Raw genomic sequence first — 19,878 nt, 5'->3', positions numbered from 1 at the left:
GAGGCCTGCCCTCTGAGTAGAGACAGGGCTGAAGGAAGCAGGGGAGGAGGAACAGCAGAGCTGCCCAGGCCAGGGCCAGGGAGAGTACACAATTTGGAGCAGAAAAAACAGCGTCTAGATTCTAGCTCTGACATGCACTGGAGATCTGTTCTGACCAGGACATGTTTCCTCTCCAGCAGTCATGCCAACCTCATCTCCCCTCAGGGACGTAGACATGGTCCTAGCCCAGCACAAGCCCCTCACCTCAGCACCTGACCGTCTCCCGAACACGGAAGCATGAAAGTCACATGGGTATGAGATTCCCTCAGATTCCCCTAGGATGCAGGCCTTGAGGTTCCCTGTGGACTTCCCTTTCCCTGTTCTTTAGGAAAGAGGGGCCTTTCTTTTAGCAGAGTGTAGTCAGAACAAGAATTGCCTGTAACAAGCTGGTCCTGGATCAGCCAGTGCCAGTAGTCTGTAGTCTGAACCTGTCTCTGTGAGCAGGATCGCCACAGGAGTGATGGCGGATGCTTTCATTTATTCTGATTTTCTAGTCTCCCTCCAAGTCATTGTTCAAGGCCACAGGCACCCATTTCGTGTCAACCACAGCCTGTAGCAGGGACCACATACAAATGAACTCAGTCCCTCCACAAAGGCAGGTGAGCAGCCCCTCCTACGCACCTCTCACACTGACTGGGAACTCCTGGGATGCCTCTGCTCTTGATGCTGGCTTATTCTGCTTCAGTGTGTGGGAAAAGAAAGTGCCTGCCAGGTCTCTGTTCTCCCCAGGAGCTCCACAACAGAAACCTTCCTCTTCTTAGCAACTTGGTTCTTTTTTTTTTTTTTTTTTTTTTTTTTTTTTTTTTTTTTTTTTTGGAGCTGGGGACCGAACCCAGGGCCTTGCGCTTCCTAGGCAAGCGCTCTACCACTGAGCTAAATCCCCAACCCGAAACCTTCCTCTTCTTACAGCCACATTGTCCCCAGATCCCCACTAGGTCCGCAGCCTGGTCACTATCTTCTTTCCTCCAGCCCTGGGTCTGAGTTGGGAGTACGGGGGTGATGGGGGAATGGAGGACAGTTTATTCAAACAAACAACAGTGAAAGTTTGCCTCCAAGCAACCTGTCTCTTTCTCCTTTCCTCACTAAAGTGCCCCCCCTCACTGGTTTACCAGCAAAGCAGGGACGAGCTGAGGAGTAGCTGAGTGGGGCCTAGTGCTGGACAGAGAGTCTTTCCACCCAGACAGAGGATTATGAGTTGTCCTGTTATTGTCTTGTTATTTTGGGGACAATTTTTCCAAGGCCAATCAGTTTCAGTCCCCCCCCCCCCATTGGAAAATGTCTTATCATTTCTGTTTGTTCCTATTTAAAAATGGAAAAATAACTCTTGCCAGACCCTGGCAGGGATGCGCTAGGTGCTGGCCAAAGTGGCCGCCTCCACTGGCAGGTAGTAAATCAACCAGTGTTTGTGTCCCAGTGAGCCAGATGACCCGCGTGGGACCCCACCTGGAGGCCGGCCTCTTTGGTCCCTGGCTATTGGAAATGGAGCGCCAAAGCTTGTGTCATTTTGGCAACCCTCTCGCATCGGACATTTTCCACTTGAAGTCCAGATGGGCCCAGAGAAGTCACATCTCCAGGCAACATGCAGGGATGGCTGTGGAAGCCAACACCTCCCACATAGCCTGCTACACTTGGCCAGGAGTACATCTGACACAGAAGCTGGACATGATGGGTGATGGGCAGAACTGGGACCTAGCACCCACTCTGTGGTCATCAATGGAGTAATTATGGTATACCCAGAGTGTGTAGGGAATGAAACGACTCGTAAGCAACAGTAAGCGTTGTCTGCAAACTGCAAGTGCCCAGAGGTAGAAAGGTCAGTGAGTAAACGTGGCCTCTGCCTCAGTGACCCTAGGGTTCCCTAGTCTAACAGCTGGTGGCTTCCGCTCTGTACTGTTGACTTCTTGGAGTGTTCCAAGTTTCCTATAAATCTGGACCTTCTGGCATGCTCAGCCCAAACCTGCTTACCCGCCTACTCCTGAGAAGGCAGAAAGCGGTGCTGCCCCACCCAAGGACTCTAGGGAGTTAGAGTCACTCAGTTAGGCTCACTCAGTTAGGCTCACCTGTAGCCTCTCTGAGCAGAATGGGAGCAGAACTGCCCCTTCCCTCCTGGTCACATGTGGAGAGCGCATCCTAAGGCTGCTCTCCTATGCATTTAGTTTTGCAACTCACTCGGCCTCTTTCTCTGGCCCAGCCTCTTCCCTGAGAAGCCTTTCTGGTCACATCAGCCACTACTTCTCAAGCCTGGGACAGCGTGTACACTGAGTATGTAATAATGATTCAAAAGACGTAGTAAATACGGGCCAGAGCATTCTGCACTCTGCCTTCCTCTTCCAGACTGCAAAAGTGAGACTCGAGAGACAGGACGAGGTCTAGGTTAGCCGTAGATCACATAGTAGGGTGGAAAGGGGGCTGCCACACCCACTGGGCTCCTCCAAGCCCTGCCTCCTGCCCAGGCACCTCACTAAACTTGCTGGAGCCAGGCTTTTGCTTGCAGTGCTTGGTGGGAAATGGTCTGACTGAACCCAGAGAACACCCACAAAGGCATGGCTTCCTTCGCCCTTCCCTGACAACAGGTTGTCACTGGGGTCAGGTACTACTGTTTGGATATTTTATACTATTGTAGGCTCATTGTTTGACTGCTTGGTTCTCACCTGATGGCGCTGTTCAGGAAGGAGTAGAACCTTAAGGAGAAAAGTAGGGCCTAGTTTGAGGAAGTGGGTCACAGGACTCAGGCGTAAGGCTAATAGCTCAGCCACAAGCACTGCCTGCCTCAAGCCCTTCCCTGAGGTTTCTTCTGGTCTGGTATTTGGTCATGGTGGGGTCCACCAGGCCATTTGGGAAGGGATCCAGGCTTGGGCCACCATAGCCAGGTCAGGGTTTCTAAGGCTCGCCCTCTCAGGCCTGGGACTCCAGAAAGCCTCAGAAGAGCCTCTTTGTTGACTGGTTACATATAACTTATTGTGACCATGACAGGCCCATAATTGGAAGCCCTCTGCCCTCCCCAACAAGGCCCTGGGGATATCCCACCTATCCATGTCCCCTCTAGGGAAGCTGGGCCTCTTATATGGAAACAGTGGTCCTGGACAGCTGTGCTCCTGCACCTGCCTGGAATGACACACCAGCTTTCCAAACAGGCAGGGACAGAAGTCTCTTCTGGAGACAGGTAGGGCCCCCTGGGAGGTAATTAGCACCCGACTTTCCGCTGTGTGAATAACTTGGGCCATGGGGAAGCACGTGACTTTAAGGCCATTCTGGCTTGCCGTTGTTTTCTGCCTGACTTGTTGTTGAAGGTAGATAAAAATAAATAAATAAGTCAACCAGGGAGATGTATAAATAAGTCAACAGGAGTCTCCTGCCCATTGCCTGTGGAAAAGTACCAGAAAGGGCAGCCAGGTAGCACCCACAGAATAGAGCACAGTGCCTAGGGAACGGCAGTTGCCACAGCATCAGGACCAAAGCACTTCTCTCCTAAGAGCAAGCCAGGCTCAGCCAGTGAGCTCACCCCACTGCAGCAAAGTCCGAGCCTAATTTGGCAGGTGGGGGAGGGGAAGCTAGAGGTTCAGTTTGGACTGTTGGCAGGGTACCGGACTACCTCTGGTTTCAGACTGAGACAGGTGCATACCATCCCCACATCAAGGCTTCCGAGTCACTGTCTTCACCCCCATCAGTGGTCCTGGCTCTCTGCTAACTGGATGTCCTTTGATGATGCATAGGATTGCCTGGCCTGACACTTCCTCAAGTGGGTCAGCACACCAGGCAGAGCTACGGAGGCTGACACTGCTTCTGTGCTGACTGGTGGCTGAGTTTGTGAGCATCTTGCCTCAGGCTCCTGCCAGAGGGAACTCCTCTGGTGCTGGGGGACTACAGGCCCCTGCCTGACTCCCAGGGCCCTTGAGTGCAGTAACACCAAGCACCAGGTGCTCAGACATCAGGGCCAGTGAGTGGCCCCTGTCTCAGGGACAGGGGGCAGCAGCCAGACTGCCTGGTTATGAGTTTCTAAGACAGCGTGGCCTCAGAGAGGAGCTGACCACAGTGTCTTTCCATTATAAAAGCCACATCTCCCTCTTCCCTGATTAGCAAAACCATTGCACATTAATCCCAAGGGCAAGTGAAGTTGTTTGGGGCCAGGGCAGTGCGCCCAGGCAGAGAGCCTGGTCCTGACACTGTTGGTAACAGTAACACCCTGCTCCTCTGCCTCATGCCTTCTGATTGGGCATTTGACTGGCTAGCAAATGAGCTCATCCTCTCAAGAGCCAGGCAGCTGGTGTGTCCACCAGGAGGAATTAGATACATTGTCTTCTGTCTCACGGCCACTTTGGGGGTCACAGCTCCTCCCCTACACTTAAGTGGTCATGGACCCTAAGCTTCATCCTCCCCTTCCACTTAGCAAGTAAGAGAGTTGGATCTTGTCTGGGACACTTCCTGTAGCTTCCTCCCTTCAGGCAGACATTGGTTCTGAACACTCAAGAGATATCCTGACTCTGCCTAAGATACCAGACCAGGGCAAGACTCCTGAGAGGTCTACCCTCCAGGCCCAGGCCTGTGCCCCTCAGGGGATAGGAATATGACCCTGTGACAGTGTGCCCCTGGGTCTCTAGCAGGCCACACAGTACAGGCACACTGGTGCCCACTGTGTACCCACTGCTCTCCACACTCATTTGTGGATGAAGGGGAGAGCCGGAGCGGTTCTGGTTGTAGCAGCGCGAGCAGAGCCTGTCCTGGGGACACAGATACCAGACTGCTGTTCTGTGGCTCACTTCTGCGGTCCCAGCAGAGGCACTGTTTAGGGAAAATATATCTGCTCAAGATACATACGGACTTTCTGGTCATTGTAAATATTTCAGTATGGTAGCTGCCAGCAGCATTTCCCTGGCAGTGGGAGGAATGTGTAGTATAAAAGTGATCTTCCCTCAGAATCCTGAAGACGGACCAGGGCTGGCTGAGGGGTTATTGACCTCTTTGTCCCCCTTCCCAATGAAGCCACATTTCTGACTTTTGTTTTTAAAAAGTACACAGAACTGAATAGGTAATAAGTAAAAACAGCATCTGTATCAGGGTTTCAGCGGATTGGTTACTGGGGAACCAATCTCCCCACAGGCCTGTGCTTGCTTTCTCCTAGCCACCACCACCCTTGTCCCACCCATAATAAGGGCCCTTGGGATGCTCCTGTTACCTACTGTCCTCCGCCTGAACTGCATCCTAACTTCCTTCTGTGGGCGGGGGTGTCTTTGGGACTTCTCAGGCCTTGGCCAGCCAGGTGGCTGTGGTCCTCCCCCAAACTAACCCAATGACCCCCAGTTCTCTAAAAAGCCTGGCAGCCTATAGATAGATTGTCACTAGTGCTGAGTGCCCCCTTTCAAAGAAATCAGGCCAGAGGCAATTGAGGGCCTGACTGGACGGGCCCTGGGGCTTACAGCCAGACCTCTGTCTCCTCACTGCCAGTGTCGGCAGCCATCGCTGCAGCCTCTCTAATTACAGGCCCATTCCTCTAGGACATTTCACAACACCCTGAGAAGAAGCCACATTAAAAGATTCTGCCAGTCACGTGACTTTAAAAACCATTCAAAAAGAAAAGGCCATCTTCATGCTTCCCTGAGACTTGATGATGGCTTGCTCTGAACCCACAGTGAGGCCTCTTCCTTTGAGGACCTACATGATGCAGACTGCAGTCAAATGGAGAGAGATTTAAATTTACCATCCCTGCAAAGCCCAAAGTGTAGGGAAGGAGGGAGGGAGGGAGCAAGCTGTTTCAGAAGTTCCTTCGGGTCTTTAATGCAGCCAGGTAGAAGCAGAAGGGGACGTACCCGCATGACTTCAGAACACCAGAGCCTGGGGACTTGAGAGAAAGGCTTTAGAGGCCCATTAATGCCAGGAATACTGGGGTACAGTAAGCTCCTGATGCAAGAATAGGGGGCCACCTACCTGCTGAGAAGAGCAGGGACCCAGAACCCTGGGCTGAGTACTGCTGTTTCTGTTGCTGATTGGCTCTCAAGCATAGAAAAATACGAGGTTTGTTTGCTACAAGGTTTATCATCATCATCATCATCATCATCATCTGTTCTAGTTAGCTTGGAGGAGAGGAGGAGGCAGCCCTTGTCTGAGTCCTGACATTCAAGTGGGGCTGGGGCTTGTAGTGTGGTGTGAAAGGCAGAGGCCACGGGGATTAGAGAAAGTTACCTTTAATGTCACCCCAGCCCTGGAGAAAGGCCACATAGCACCAGGCTTGGCCTCAGCCAGTAGTTCTAGAGCTCTCTCCTCAACCCGTTGCTGACCTTTGGCAGAAGTCCCTCTCTGCAGTGTGACAGGGCTCTGGCAGCTGGCAGATGGCATCTCCCTGCTGTCCTTTGTCCCTGTAACCTCCCCCCTGCTGCCCTTCAGCCCGGGTCCCCAGAGCAGCACTCAAGCTCCAGACACTGAGCAGCCTCATAAATGCACTGTCCTCACTGGAGCGCCTGCAGGCCACCCCGGGATGGCGGCAGAAGCTGTGTGCTGGAGAAAGCTGCATGCAGACACACTCGGGTACCTGCCGCTCTGCATCTAAAATGGGCACAAGGTTGTCAGGAAGGCCTCTGCGAGAACTGGGGAAAAACAGTTTAAATACACTCAAGCTGCAAAGCCAGGCCTGCTCTGCTCTGAAGGAGGATAGGGTTGCCTGACCTCCCGGGCTCCTTCTCCAGGAAGCCAAGTGCAGTGTGCAAGCCCCTCCCGCAGTGTGCAGTGGTGGGTGTGGACAGAAGAATGTGGGCAGGTGGCTGGACTGAGAAGTCCTGGCCCAGAACCAGACTGACATAATTATCCTGGATGCATACACTTGCCTGCCCTGTGCTCTGAGCAAACGAAGGGAACAGAAGACAGCCTGGTGGAAACCAGACCTCACCCAGAGATGCTGGGATCCAGATAGAGAAACCAAGGGCAGCCCCCACCACCACCACCTACACGGCTGGTTCAGTTCTTCCGCAGGAGTCAGTGGGAAGCAAGGGCAGGCTGATAGCAGTCCCCTGAGCCACATCACAAAGTGCTCATGCCCAGAACAGACAGCTCTTCTAGTGCTTCAGAGGAGGAAGAGGCTGTGGAGAGGATCGGGACCACCCAAGGCTCTGTGTTCCAGGGCCACTACCAACCATCCTGTCAAAGCCATTTGTTCCCTGTGGGCTTCTGAGAGTAGAACTAGTTCACTGTCGGTCTCTGACTTAAGGAAACATTTGTTAAAACATCTCTGGCTAATTCTCTTCTTTCCGATCAGTGGTGTGTGCTGCACCTCACCATCCAAGCTGCCGAGCACAGCATCGACCTGTGCCCGTCCCTGGAGCTTGTGTCTTGGAGCCCAACTCTGTCTGGAGCAGACAGTCTCACACTGCTTCAGGTGACCATCACAGCATGCGAAAAGCCAGGGCAGGGCACTGGTCTGGATCTGCACTCACTCAATGCTTAGGTCAATTTCTTGAGTCCAAGATCTTTCAGGGCTTGCTGAGGTGGTGGGGTTCGTCCAGCCCTTGCCCTGTCATCATCTACAGCAAAGCCCGGTGAGGAAGTGGAGCTGTAGGGCATCCTGCAATTCTCACAGACAGCTCAGCAAACTCTTGATGTCCATCAACTCCTTGTACACTGAAAACTCAGACAAGCTGCTGGCCCCGGGGGTTTGTCCACCTCTGGTCTTTGAGGACACCAGACATCACTGCCTTGAGCCACTTGCCCTAACCCTGCCCCCTACAGGGTCGCAATGATGGCATTTCTGACCTAGAAGTGGGAACAAAGCTATTAAAGTCCAGTGAGTGGCAGCTGGAGACAGCGTGGGACTGACAGGAGCAAGAGTCATCCGTACCCAGCCTGGAGAGTGCCCAGCACTCTCTCCCCAGACACTGCTGGGGACAGGACAGCCAGCTGGGGACAACTGGCCTAACTGCAGCTGAGCCTAAGGTTTCAGCAGTGGCTTCTTTGAGAAGGATGCTCTCTCATGGATGTCACCTCCCCATGCCAATACTCCTGGGACAAGTAGACTGTGGCATGCCTTGACTTCAGCAAATGGCTGCCCTTGCTCTTGGGCAGAGAGCACCATGGAGGTGTCTGAGATTCCCAGAGGAGCTTTGGCCTTGAAGGCTTCTGACTCGTGAACCGCAGCCTTCCAGGGGCTCCTGTGTGCTCCTTAGGCATGTGGCAAGGTATTGAGTCTAGGGCAGCCACTACCACCACAACAAGGCAGACACTAATTGCCCTCAAACTAGCCAAGTCCATTTTATCTCACTTGAAATAACAGGTTTAATTTAATCCTTTATTTCTAGTTTGGTGCATCACCAAGATCGTATTTGTATAAAACACCTGATTAGAATAATTACAAGCCTGAAGCTGTCTGCATTTGTGTCTGATGAAAGGACCAGCAAGGAGCTCCGTATTCTGCATGAACGAGGGGACCCAGTGCTAGGGGCATGTGCGTGCATCACAGCTCCAGTCTCCCTTCCACAGACGGGGCGGGAGCTCAGCCTGTGGCACACATCCACCCTGGTGTCCACCCTGGTAGCAGTCGAGGATGGTGGGGGTAGAGCCTGCACCTAGCATTGAATAAGGACCTGGTGCCATTAGACATTGTCACCGCTCTTTAAGACAGGCCTGAGTCACACCTACCTGTGTGTGTGTGTGTCACACGAGTCTGGATATCACCCATATATAGGTTGTGTCCACTTTGATGGTGGTGAGGGAATTGTGAGTTCTAGGGTCATGGAGTATGTCAGCTTTCCTCTCTCTTGCTTGTTGGAGGGCTGAGAGCCAGTGCTCCTGACCTACTTGAGGGGAGCAGGGCACCTTGGACCTCAGGAAGTTGGGAGGCCCAGGATTTTGATAGGCCTGGAGTTCTACCAGGAAGGGCCAGACTGACGGAGGTTGGGGAAGTGAGAGGGACCCCGCAGTGTGTCCAGTGGCAGCCAGCCTGGCTGAACCATGAGACTGCTGCAGCCAGCTGGCAGAGGGAACAGTTCAATGCAAAGCTTCCAGTCTTAGGAGAGGAAAAGAGGCAGGGCCTGTGGGCCTGGAAGGGATGTTGGTGCTGTTACAGAATTGCTCTTCAAGGCCAGGGCCAAAAGAAGGCCTCTGGGGCATGGAAGGGTTTGGTCACATAGTCAACTGCCAGCCACGTCTGGCCAACCTTTTGCTTAGCAAGAATATGCTGTGATAGTTCCTATAGTGTGACTGATTTCCCAACTGGACTTGGCTCACTGGGGAGATAGGGAGAGGTCTACCTTTCAATTCTGTGGCAAGCCCACACTGGCTTTAGGAGTTAATTCCACAGAACACATTGTTTGGGAAGTTCTGAGGTCATCTGAGAGTGGCAGTCTGTCTCAACCTTAGCCTAACCACTAGGAACCACAGAGACCCCACTCACCACCACCAACCCAGCTCTGAGGAGGTCAGGCATTCCCACTCACTGGGGCTGTGCTGTCTAGGACTTTTAGCAGTGTAGATGTGCCCTACCCTGGAGCCCATAGTAGGCAGTGACCATGTGCAGTCACTGCCATATCAAAACAGAGTTCCAGGGGCCTGGAGAGATGGCTCAGTGGTTGAGAGCACTGACTGCTCTTCCAGAGGTCCTGAGTTCAATTCCCAGCAACATCAATACATAAAATAAATAAATAAATCAAAACAGAGTTCCAGCCTAGGGATGGGGACCTGCTCCAGCAGGATGAGACCAATGGCCAGGCATTTGCTGTCTGTACTGCAGTGGGCACCCATCCCTTCAGGAAGACCAGCCCCAGGGCTGAACATCTCCCTGTTCCTACCCAGTTCCCTTCCTCTCTAAGAGGCATGAAGAGGCTGAGGAGAAGCCCCTGCACACTGAGGCCAGCCCTCTGTGACATCGACATCACCTTTTGCTCCTCCTTGTCCTCCTCTTCCTCCTCCTCACCCACGAAGACTTCCCAAACCCTTTTCCCCCCAGAACTAGAGTTCTCTCTTCCGGAACCCCCAGTGGAGGACCTCCACAGGGCAACTTGGCTGTCATCTCTCTGACCACCAGCTCTTCCAGCAGGTGGGTAGCTCAGGGGTCAGTACAACCTTTTAGGCACCTGCAGGGCAGGTGCCCTGAGGAGGGGGCAGCTGCAGTTAACCAGACACTGCCTGCTGCAGGTGCTGGCTTCCTGACTGCTCTAGAGTGATCACCATCTGCCCCTGGTCTCATGGTGATGTCACCTGCATGTGGCTCAGGCCACAGCTGCCACAGCTGCTCCTGAGACCTGACGCCTGATGGTGAAGTATGACTGTGAGAGCAGGATAGGCCCACCTTGTAAGCACAGGCTATGTGTAGGAGGAACAGGCTTCCTGGGAGAGTTGGTTGTTGCTGAACCCAAATAACTACTCAAATTGTCCCAGTGGTGGCATGGCACTGTCCTTGCTACCTGCCCCAATGTTTTGGGTTCCCAAATGAGAGACAGACAGACAGGTGTGCGTGCGTGTGCATACACACACACACACACACACACACACACACACACACACACACACCCTCATATTTTAATATGCCTTAAACAGCTCAATGACTGGGCCACTTCCAAACCTCCACATGGATGGCTAACACATTCCCCTCCAATATTTCTGAGTTACCTGCAGTCCTCTTGGACTGATTTCCCCAGCACCTACACAATGGCTATATTTTCTGTCCAGCACATCTCAAGAGTGGCTTCTACTCCTTCCCAGGCATGGTGGCTCTCCCTCTTCTTGCTCCTTCCTCAGTCCCTTGCCTGGGAACCCTAAAGTCTCTGTCTCCTCTGTCTCCCTGCCCAGCCATTGGCCTCCAGCAACTTTATTTACCAATCAAAACCAACTGGGGGCAGGGTACCACCATGTGTGGATTCTCATGCAATTTTGGGGACCAAGTTAACATGATACATTAAGCATGAAACCACATCCACAGCCACTGGGGTCATACTTGAGCAGTGTCAGGCCATGTCTTACCTTGGGCAGGAAAATTACCCACCATAAAGATGTCAGTTTCTCCATGCACACCTGGAAACTCAGTGCAAGTACAGTTTGACTCCTAAAGGGACTGACCAAATGTTTGTCACATAATAGTTCAAGGAAAGATGATCAGGAAGTATTTAAAAGCAAATGGTAGAGAGGAAAGACTTTAGTCCTACCTGTTAAAATAGGACTCACAGTGTGGAGATTAAAACAGCATGATGCTAAAATAGAGGCAACCTCTGTGGCACAGTGGAGCATAGTAGGATAGTAGGTGGCCCCTGCTTCTGGGTACTGCCTGCTGTATGACAGCAAAGGGCAAGCCAGATTAGCCATTTTGTGTCTTACACAGCAGCAGAAATGCAGGCCTGCCTGCTAAGGCAAAGTAAGCTACTTAAAACAGGACAAGTCACGATACCCAGTGAGCGATTGTTGGTCCTACAGGGTGTTAGCTTTGTAAGCTAGAGAGCGACACCACCCACCCCAGATTTACAGCCATTTGTGAATTTCCTCTGAAAACAGGACTTAGCACGGTTCTACGGTTGGCATTGCTTACTGCTCTGCAGAGGACCTGGGTTCGGTCTCCGGCATCCATGTGGCAGCTCATAAGCAGCTGCAACTTTAGTTCCAGGGGATTCTCTGCCCCCCTCTGCCCTCTGGGCTCCAGAGCACACGTGGTACACATAAATGCACACAGGAACACACACATACACACAAAAATAATGAATGAATGTGGGGGCGGGGCAGAGGGTCTTGATTCAAAGAAACTCAAAGATGATGGTGGTAGCAGATAGTCTTCTAGGGGGTCCGAAGGAAAGGGGGGATTAGCTTGCCCTGGTTATCACAGAAGTGCAGATCTCAACAGAGAGGACGGCAAGGACTCATCTTAGTACAAGGGAGAGCAGAGACAGAGGGGCCTCCAGAGCAGCAGGCCAGAGAAGCTAACCTCACAGGAAGTGTGCACCGCTCTAAAAGAAGTCAGGGGCTCTAACAATGACTGCCACTTTGGACACATTTACCCTAAAGAGAGACTCTCCAAATGAAGGCCACTGTGAAGGATGGGGACACCAGACTCCCGCACCCTTAATCCTCCACCCAGATCAATGTGCCATGTCTGTTTCTGAACCGATGGTGTTTCTCAATAAGTTCACCTCACTAGAGGCTGCTGGAGCTGTAAAAGACTAACAGTCTGGTAAAGAATGACTGCACATGACTTTAGAATGCTGAGGCAGGGGGATTATCCAAATTGTAGGCCAGTGTGGTTTACAAAGTGAAATCCCATTCAAAGGACAGAGTAACACTTTCTAGAAAGATGGCTGTGAATGTGTGACATTCAAGAGTAGAGGTTGACCATGACCTCAGTGTCACCACACCAAGGAGAGGCTGGTTACATAAGAGTGTAGCCATTAGCTGAAAAGGCACTTACTGACCTGCACAACTGGGAAACGTGTCTGTGGTCAAATATTTGAGGGTCAACACAGATGCCCTGACCTGAGGGAAAGGTGGCTTCTGTGTGCCGCTGAGCACTGTACATTAGTGTAAGGCACTTGATTATGGCAAGAGATGAGGCTTTCTTAATGTCATATCCCAATGATGCCACAGATGACAGATGCCTTCCCATACAGGCTGGTGCCAGCTAGGACACAACCGGTCAGCCACACTGAATCACTATAGACCTTTCCGATTGGTTGATTCTTGAGAAACTTTCAGATAAACTATACAAAACTACCTTCATTTGGTTTTCATTTGGGGGTGGTGTGGTTGTTTTTCTGGTTTGGTCTGGTTTTGGAGGGTTGGTGGTGTTTCTTGCTTTGCTTTTGAGGCAGGGCCTCACTGCCACCCAGGATGACCTCAGCTACTCCTGAGCCCCTGGATGCAGTGAGCCGTGCATCTGTTTGTAGTCGAAAGGTCAGTGGACCCAGCAGTTTCCGGTGTCTTGAACTGTGGCTCCTAAGCTCAGGAGTTGGCGAGAACGCATGTGCCCAGACACATTCCTACCTCCTGGGCCCCTACTCAGGGTCCAGGTCAGGTAGGTGCCTGGCGCCCTTGAGTGTCTGACTGTCTGTCTCCACAGGCCCTGGTCCTTCACCAGCTGGGCCGCTACAGTCTCGCTGAGAAGATTCTCCGGGATGCAGTGCAGGTGAATTCCACAGCCCATGAGGTCTGGAACGGGCTGGGTGAGGTCCTCCAAGCTCAGGGCAACGATGCCGCAGCTACTGAGTGCTTCCTGACAGCCTTGGAGCTGGAGGCCAGCAGCCCTGCCGTGCCCTTCACCGTCATCCCCCGTGTGCTCTGAGCTGGAGGCCAGCAGCCCTGCCGTGCCCGTCACCGTCATCCCCCGTGTGCTCTGAGCGGGCCACCCGCCTCACCTGCCACACAGGCTCGGGATGCTCCGTGCAGGCTGCCAGCGGCATCCTGTCACCCAGTGGACGCATCTGCAGTACCGAGGCCCTGGATGGATATGTGACCGGTGTGGATCAACCTCACCAACCCAGAATCATAGCTCTCCGCTCCTACACTCATTCATTCTTGTTTTTGCCAGACCCATGATGGTTCTCTGAATCTACTGATGTCCCCAATGGATCATGTGCCATATTCAGTTAGCCGACACCAGAGTTTTAGGTAAAATGATTGCGGACTTAATCAGCAAGTGCAGAGGAAGATATTCCAGGTCAGAGTTGAGCGGCAGAAGGGATCATTTTTATCAGTGCTGTATGAAAGCTACCGCCCTGCCCTCTGCCCGCTCCACACCTCTCCTCCCCCTCCCTTGGCCCAAAACCAAATGTGAATTTTCTGTTTCCCACCTCAGTACCCGTCCACACCAGGACACCAGCTGACAGCGTCTCGGTTTCATTGTCAACAGCTGTACCATGTGGTGAATTACTGTCCTCCTCCTTAGAACAAAGCCCGAGTCTAAGAATATTTATATTTTACCAATATATGGCTGTTACAAGAGAAGGAAATATGAGTTATTTAAGTTTAACTTTTTTATGTGAATTCAGAGTTTATTTATCGATGGAAATATGTACAAAGAAACTTCAAATGGAATATTTACCGACATTCCTTATACATGACAGACACTTGGCTAAACAGGAAGATGATGTTAATAAAAAAATGATTTTTAAATGGACCCCTGGCTTCTGTCTTTCACAAAGCTGGCAGGCCAGAGAGCAGCCACTGGCTCATCTGAGAGCTGTGGAGCTCTGCCATTGCAGGGGCCAGCTCTCAACAGTCTGCCTGGGCACACCAGCACAGTGCAGGCACCGCTGTAGAGGAGAGCCTCAGGCCTGCTCTGTACTCCAAGTCTGAGCTGGTGAGTTTTCTCCTTCCTGGCTGCTCGCACCTCATTCATTCATTCATTCATTCATGGGAGAGGAGATGTGGGGTCAAGACACTCACCTGGGGAAACTACCTGGCAAAAAGGCATTGAGATGCAGCCTGAGGCTTTACCTTTGCCAGACGTCAGGGTCTGCCCTGTGCAGAAAGGGTTTGGGGACTAGGCCATGTGTGAGATGCTGTGTGTGATTCCAGTCATGCTGACAGTGACCTAGACAAGTCCTGAGGGACAACAGATGAGTGTAGACATGGTGGGGAGTCACAATAAAGCCGGGTCATGGGCATAGCGAGGGGCCACGCCGTCATCTCACAGAGGGTAGTCAGGGACACCTTATAAAGCAGTACAAGCTGGAGCAAACTGGGTGGGTCCCTAAGAGAGGCGTAACCCCAAGGAGGCAAGCGCAGCTCAGAGCCCAGAGAGCATCCTCCCTAAGAGCACCCAGCACAGCCACACTAGGGTGAAGTTGGTGACACACTGGCTGAGGGCCGGGGGCAGTAGAAAGGACTTTCTAAGAGAAGCTAGCCATGTAGCCTTCGGCCTCTCTTTGATGTCCTTCACTCATGATAGAAGCATTCCAACATCAGCCACTTTAAAGATCTCAGAGAGTTTCATCCGTGCCCCTCCACCAGCCACTTCTCAAAGCCACAGATAGAGGTAGGAGATCTTGTAGTATGGTAAGCAGCAGCCTAGAGCATTGGGCCAAGTGACCATGGCCTCCTGTGTAGCTATCCCTACCTCTGCTTACACTTTCCCCTCTCCCCAGTCTTCTTCTTTATCTTCTTCCTGTTCCAAAAGTGTCCACCCACTTGGCCTCAGACCCTAAGACCTGGCTTCAGTCTTGTCTGGGGAGACCAGCAGTGGACAGGATGCACAGCGCCCCAAAGACACACACACACACACACACACACACACACACACACACACACACACACACACACACACGAGGGAGCCATGCTATTTTAGAGGAGGCAGCCTCTCCACAGTGCCTCTGCTCTTGCCAATTTTGCTGCACCACTGGTCACTCATTTCCTGCTTTTCCCACCCACACGTCACCGTCACCAGATAGAACCAGGAAAAGGACATCCTGCAGACATCATGCAGACACAGGAGCTTCAAATAACCCAGGCTGCAGTCCGCTCCGTAAGGTCTTGCCCTGGCAAACTCACCAGCTCTGTACCTCCCAGGTGACCCTGAGTCTGTCCCTCTCAGAGCTTACTGCCAAATGGGGACAGCTGCCCCCTCCTCCCCGAAGCGTGCTGCTGAGTTAAGAGTTGAGTGGAAGGGGAAGCCCTGGGTCCTGCTAAGACTGAACCCCCAGTGAAATAGTCTATGGGGGGAGGGCGGCAATGGGGGGAGGGTTGGGAGGGGAACACCCATAAGGAAGGGGAGGGGGGAGGGGGATGTTTTCCCGGAAACCGGGAAAGGGAATAACACTCGAAATGTATATAAGAAATACTCAAGTTAATAAAAAAAAAAAAAAAAAAAAAAAAAAGAGTTGAGTCAGAAGACAGCTATTAGGGTTGGACCAGGCTTGGAACATGGAAGATTCAATCGCTTCACGGGGCTACCATCCAGACCTTCGATGCTAGACCTGCCAGCAGGCCTCCTCCTAGACACAGACCCTGACTGGGGTTGGAGGCAAGATATGGCAAGGAGGTGGTGGGTTCCTTCTGCAGGCCTGCCCCACCACCACCACCAGGAGCCCCAGCTGGCCATCTAGCTATTTATAACTCTACCGTGGGTCCCCATTCCCTGTCTGCCACTTGACCCCTGACATTCCCTGAGAACAATAGGGTTTCCTAGTGACCACTGGGCAGTGGGTCATACAGCCCTGGCTAGAATCCAGCTACGATTACTTATGCTACCTTTAATGGAGAAGGAATATTCATCTTCAGTCTCCAAGATGAAGGCAGTGACTTCCCCTCAGGACTGCAGGGCACATTCATAGATTACAACTCACCCCCATGCTTGCCAATCCAAGCAAGCCAGTCCTGTCAAGGGTTTCCTCTGTACAAGGCTGAAGGGGAGTGTCTCCCAGAATACACAAAGTCTCCTGCTACACAGATGGATTCACGGACGTGGTAGGCAAGATGAACGTCCTGGCATTCATGGAGACAGGCTATGGTGAGGGACCAGGGGAAGTCACAGAATGTGTTTGGCACAGAACCTGATCCATCCTGTCCACCAGTCTCAAATCTCCTTGGCTTTCTTGGCCCCGGAGAGAGCATGCTTGGGCTCTGGGTGCTGCCGAGGTCTAAGGAACGATGTGACACTCATACCACAGCTGCCTGAGGCAGGGCCCTGAGAGCCAAAGCTTGGCCTATGGAGCCAGCTGGGCTGGGGTTTTAACCCAGGCCTGAGGAGCCTTAGATGAATCACTGGACCTCACTAAGTCTCAGATGTGGAGAACGGATTACTGCTAGGATTCAGAGGGAATGTCAAACCCAACCAAGCACGTGACCAGCCTCCCAGAACATTCTCCGACAGCGGTGCCTGCTACACAACCACCTGTCTGCCCACAGCTGAGCCCCACACAGCCACACCCTCAACCTCACCCACACAGCTCTGCAGGCCACACAAGGAAGGAGGGGCCAAGCTGGGTCTCAGCCCCACCCCCACCCTGCTGACTCAGCTACACTCCAGAAGGGAAGGCGGCTCCCTGGCATGAACCTTAATCAAAGTGGCAGTGAGGCCTTCCTTGTTCAGCCTTTGTTATCTGAAGCATCCTGCATGACAGACCCAGAGGCCTGGACTAGAGAGCAAGGGTGTCTGAGCTGGGGGCTGGAAAGACTCACGGTAAAGAAGAGTATGAATAGATGGCTACTGGGGAGATAGGTCTGCCAGGAGAGAATTCTCAGGAGTGGGTGGGGTGGTTTATGTCAGGTAGTCAAGGACTTAAAGGACTGCCTATCTTCAAATCGCAGGGAAGACCCACCCTGGAAAGAGGACCAAGCTTCTTCTAGATGAGAAGACATAATCAACCTCGGGCCCCTCTAGTGTTTCCGCACACGGTTGTCTGGATATAACTAGTGTCAACCTTACCACTAAAAACCAACCGGCAAGATGGCCCAGCGCAGGACTGATGACCTGAGTTTGATCACAGAACCCACATGGTAGAAGGAGAGACTTAACTCTTCCAAATCTCCTCTAGCCTCCGTGTGCACACTATGGCACATGTGCCCATGCACACAAATAAGTAGAAGTAGATAGACAGACAATAGATTCATAGATAATAGATAGATAGATAGATAGATAGATAGATAGATAATAGATAGATAGACAAAGAATAGATTCATAGATAGACAATAGATTCATAGATAGATAGATAAATAGATAGATGATAGATAAAGAATAGATTCATAGATAGACAGATAGACAATAGATTGATAGATAGATAGATAGATAGATAGATAGATAGATAGATAGACAATAAATAGATAGATGATAGATAGATAAAGAATAGATTCATAGATAGATAGACAGACAATAGATTGATAGATAGATAGACAATAGATAGAGAATAGATTCATAGATAGACAGACAATAGATTCATAGATAGATAGATAAATAGATAGATGATAGATAAAGAATAGATTCATGGATAGACAGATAGACAATAGATTCATAGATAGATAGATAGATAGACAATAGATAGATAGATGATAGATAGATAGACAAAGAATAGATTCATAGATAGATAGACAGACAATAGATTGATAGATAGATAGACAATAGATAGACAATAGATTCATAGATAGATAGATAGACAATAGATTCATAGATAGATAGATAGACGATAGATAGATAGATAGATAGATAGATAGATAGATAGAGAATAGATTCATAAATAGATAGACAAAGAATAGATTCATAGATAGACAGACAATAGATTCATAGATACATAGATAGATACATAGATAGATAGACAGATAGACTGACCGACAGATGATAGATGTGTTTGGGGTTTTTTTTTTTTAATAAAAAGAGTGAGCAGAGCTCAGACCAGTGATGTTTTAAGTAGTATTTTCAAATTCTCTAGCTCTTGACTTTTAGAGAGATTTTACAAATTTCACCTCAGTGTTTTTAAACTCTCCCTTATGTCTGCCTGCTCCCATCTGCGTGAAGCAGACAGACTGCTGAGTGGGGACGAAGCTGGCAGTGGTTTGAACAGAGCATCTCCCAAGGTCCCTGGTGTGAAGGGCTGGGTCTGCCGGGTGACACCGTGGAAGGTGGTAGGAACTTTGGAGGAGAGGCCTGATTGAGGGCCTAGGGTGTGCCCAGGAAAATTGTTCTGGTGGCCCTCCTGGGTAATTCTCACGAGAGGCTCGTTACAAAAGTCCCCAGTTTGGCCTCACCCAGCATTCTCCTCTTCCTGATAGAGACCTGCCCATCTGTGTCTCCCCCATTGCCATGAGATCCTCACTGGAGCTGAGCCGGCTCGGCACCATGTCCATGAATAAACAAAACTGTGAGCAGAATGAACCTCTTTCTGCTCTTGGGTTAGCAGGACACCGGCGTTTCCCTGGAGTCGCTATTGGGGTAATACACTTCTCTTTAGTGGCGGGGTTTCTCTCTTATTGCTGTAAAATGCATGCCCGCCATGCCAGTGTCCTCCCGAAGTAGGTTCCATGGGGCAAAAACCAAGGCAAAGGCAAGATGGATTCCTTCTGAGTGTCCCACTTCTCCAGGATGCCCTCATCACACACCTTTTCCCTCTCCAAAGCCAGAAGTAGCATGGCTCCTGCATTTGCAAAGTTGCAGAAGCTACAAAATCCAAGGCGGGGTTGAGGAAACATCTGAAGAAGAACTCCTATCTGTGCCATCCCAGGATGGAGGAGCAAGGGAGGGAAAATGGAAGGGAAGCCTGACACATCTCTGAGAACTCACTCCCGTTGCACCAGCATTAGCGCACACATTAGTGCCCATTGCACCAGCATTAGCGCACACATTAGTGCCCATTGCACCAGCATTAGCGCACACATTAGTGCCCACAGCAGATGATCTTTTGAAGGCCTTGCCTCTTCACCCTGCTCTCGTGCTGTTAGATTTCTAACACGTACATTTGAAGTCCACGTTCAAGCCATAGCACTCCGGAACTGCTCATCCTTGCCACCATCACTTTCAGACACCTACTCACACAAAGCGCACCCTCAGGCCCTCTGGGTGGGTTTAATACATGTGTCCCACCCACAGGCTTCTGAGTACAAACTTCCAGACACCAACTCACCGGAGCTGGAGCATGTACTTCTGATCAGAATTCCTTATCTGTCATCCGTGCACACAAGGATGTATCAAGCGTATGCTGCACTGTCGTTCTGAAAGACTACAGGAATTAAACACAATATAAGAAGTAGCACAGGGTCCTTGCCGTGTTACCAATGGGAAACTTGAGACTCGGGGCCAGGAGGTGACTCCTTGAAGAGCCTACATTGCATGCACCTGCCCTGTGACCCATCCATGTCCTCCCTGTGGAAATGGCAAAAACGGTCATGTGATAAACAGCCACGTGATGAGACGCCCAACACCGCTGGTCACGGAGGAAGTGTGAATCAAAGCCACAG

At 51.2% G+C, this 19,878-nt stretch overlaps 1 protein-coding gene across 9 annotated transcripts in view; it reads left to right on the top strand.

Moving 5' to 3' along the window:
- Ttc7b (tetratricopeptide repeat domain 7B) overlaps positions 1-14,110 on the top strand; it is a 211,833-nt gene extending 197,723 nt beyond the window's left edge. For 8 of the 9 annotated variants that reach the window (XM_039112527.2, XM_063262123.1, XM_039112520.2 and 5 more), the window contains one exon: positions 13,055-14,110. In XM_039112527.2, coding sequence (XP_038968455.1) covers positions 13,055-13,276 — 222 coding nt within the window. In that variant the 3' untranslated portion in view covers positions 13,277-14,110. The other variant, XM_063262124.1, reaches the window with a different exon arrangement.
- Positions 14,111-19,878: the final 5,768 nt, after the last annotated feature.

This window comes from Rattus norvegicus, chromosome 6 (assembly GCF_036323735.1).
Source record: "Rattus norvegicus strain BN/NHsdMcwi chromosome 6, GRCr8, whole genome shotgun sequence".
Classification (NCBI taxonomy): domain Eukaryota; kingdom Metazoa; phylum Chordata; class Mammalia; order Rodentia; family Muridae; genus Rattus; species Rattus norvegicus.
Note: the sequence above shows the minus strand (reverse complement) of the source record. Positions and strands in the feature narration are given on the sequence as shown.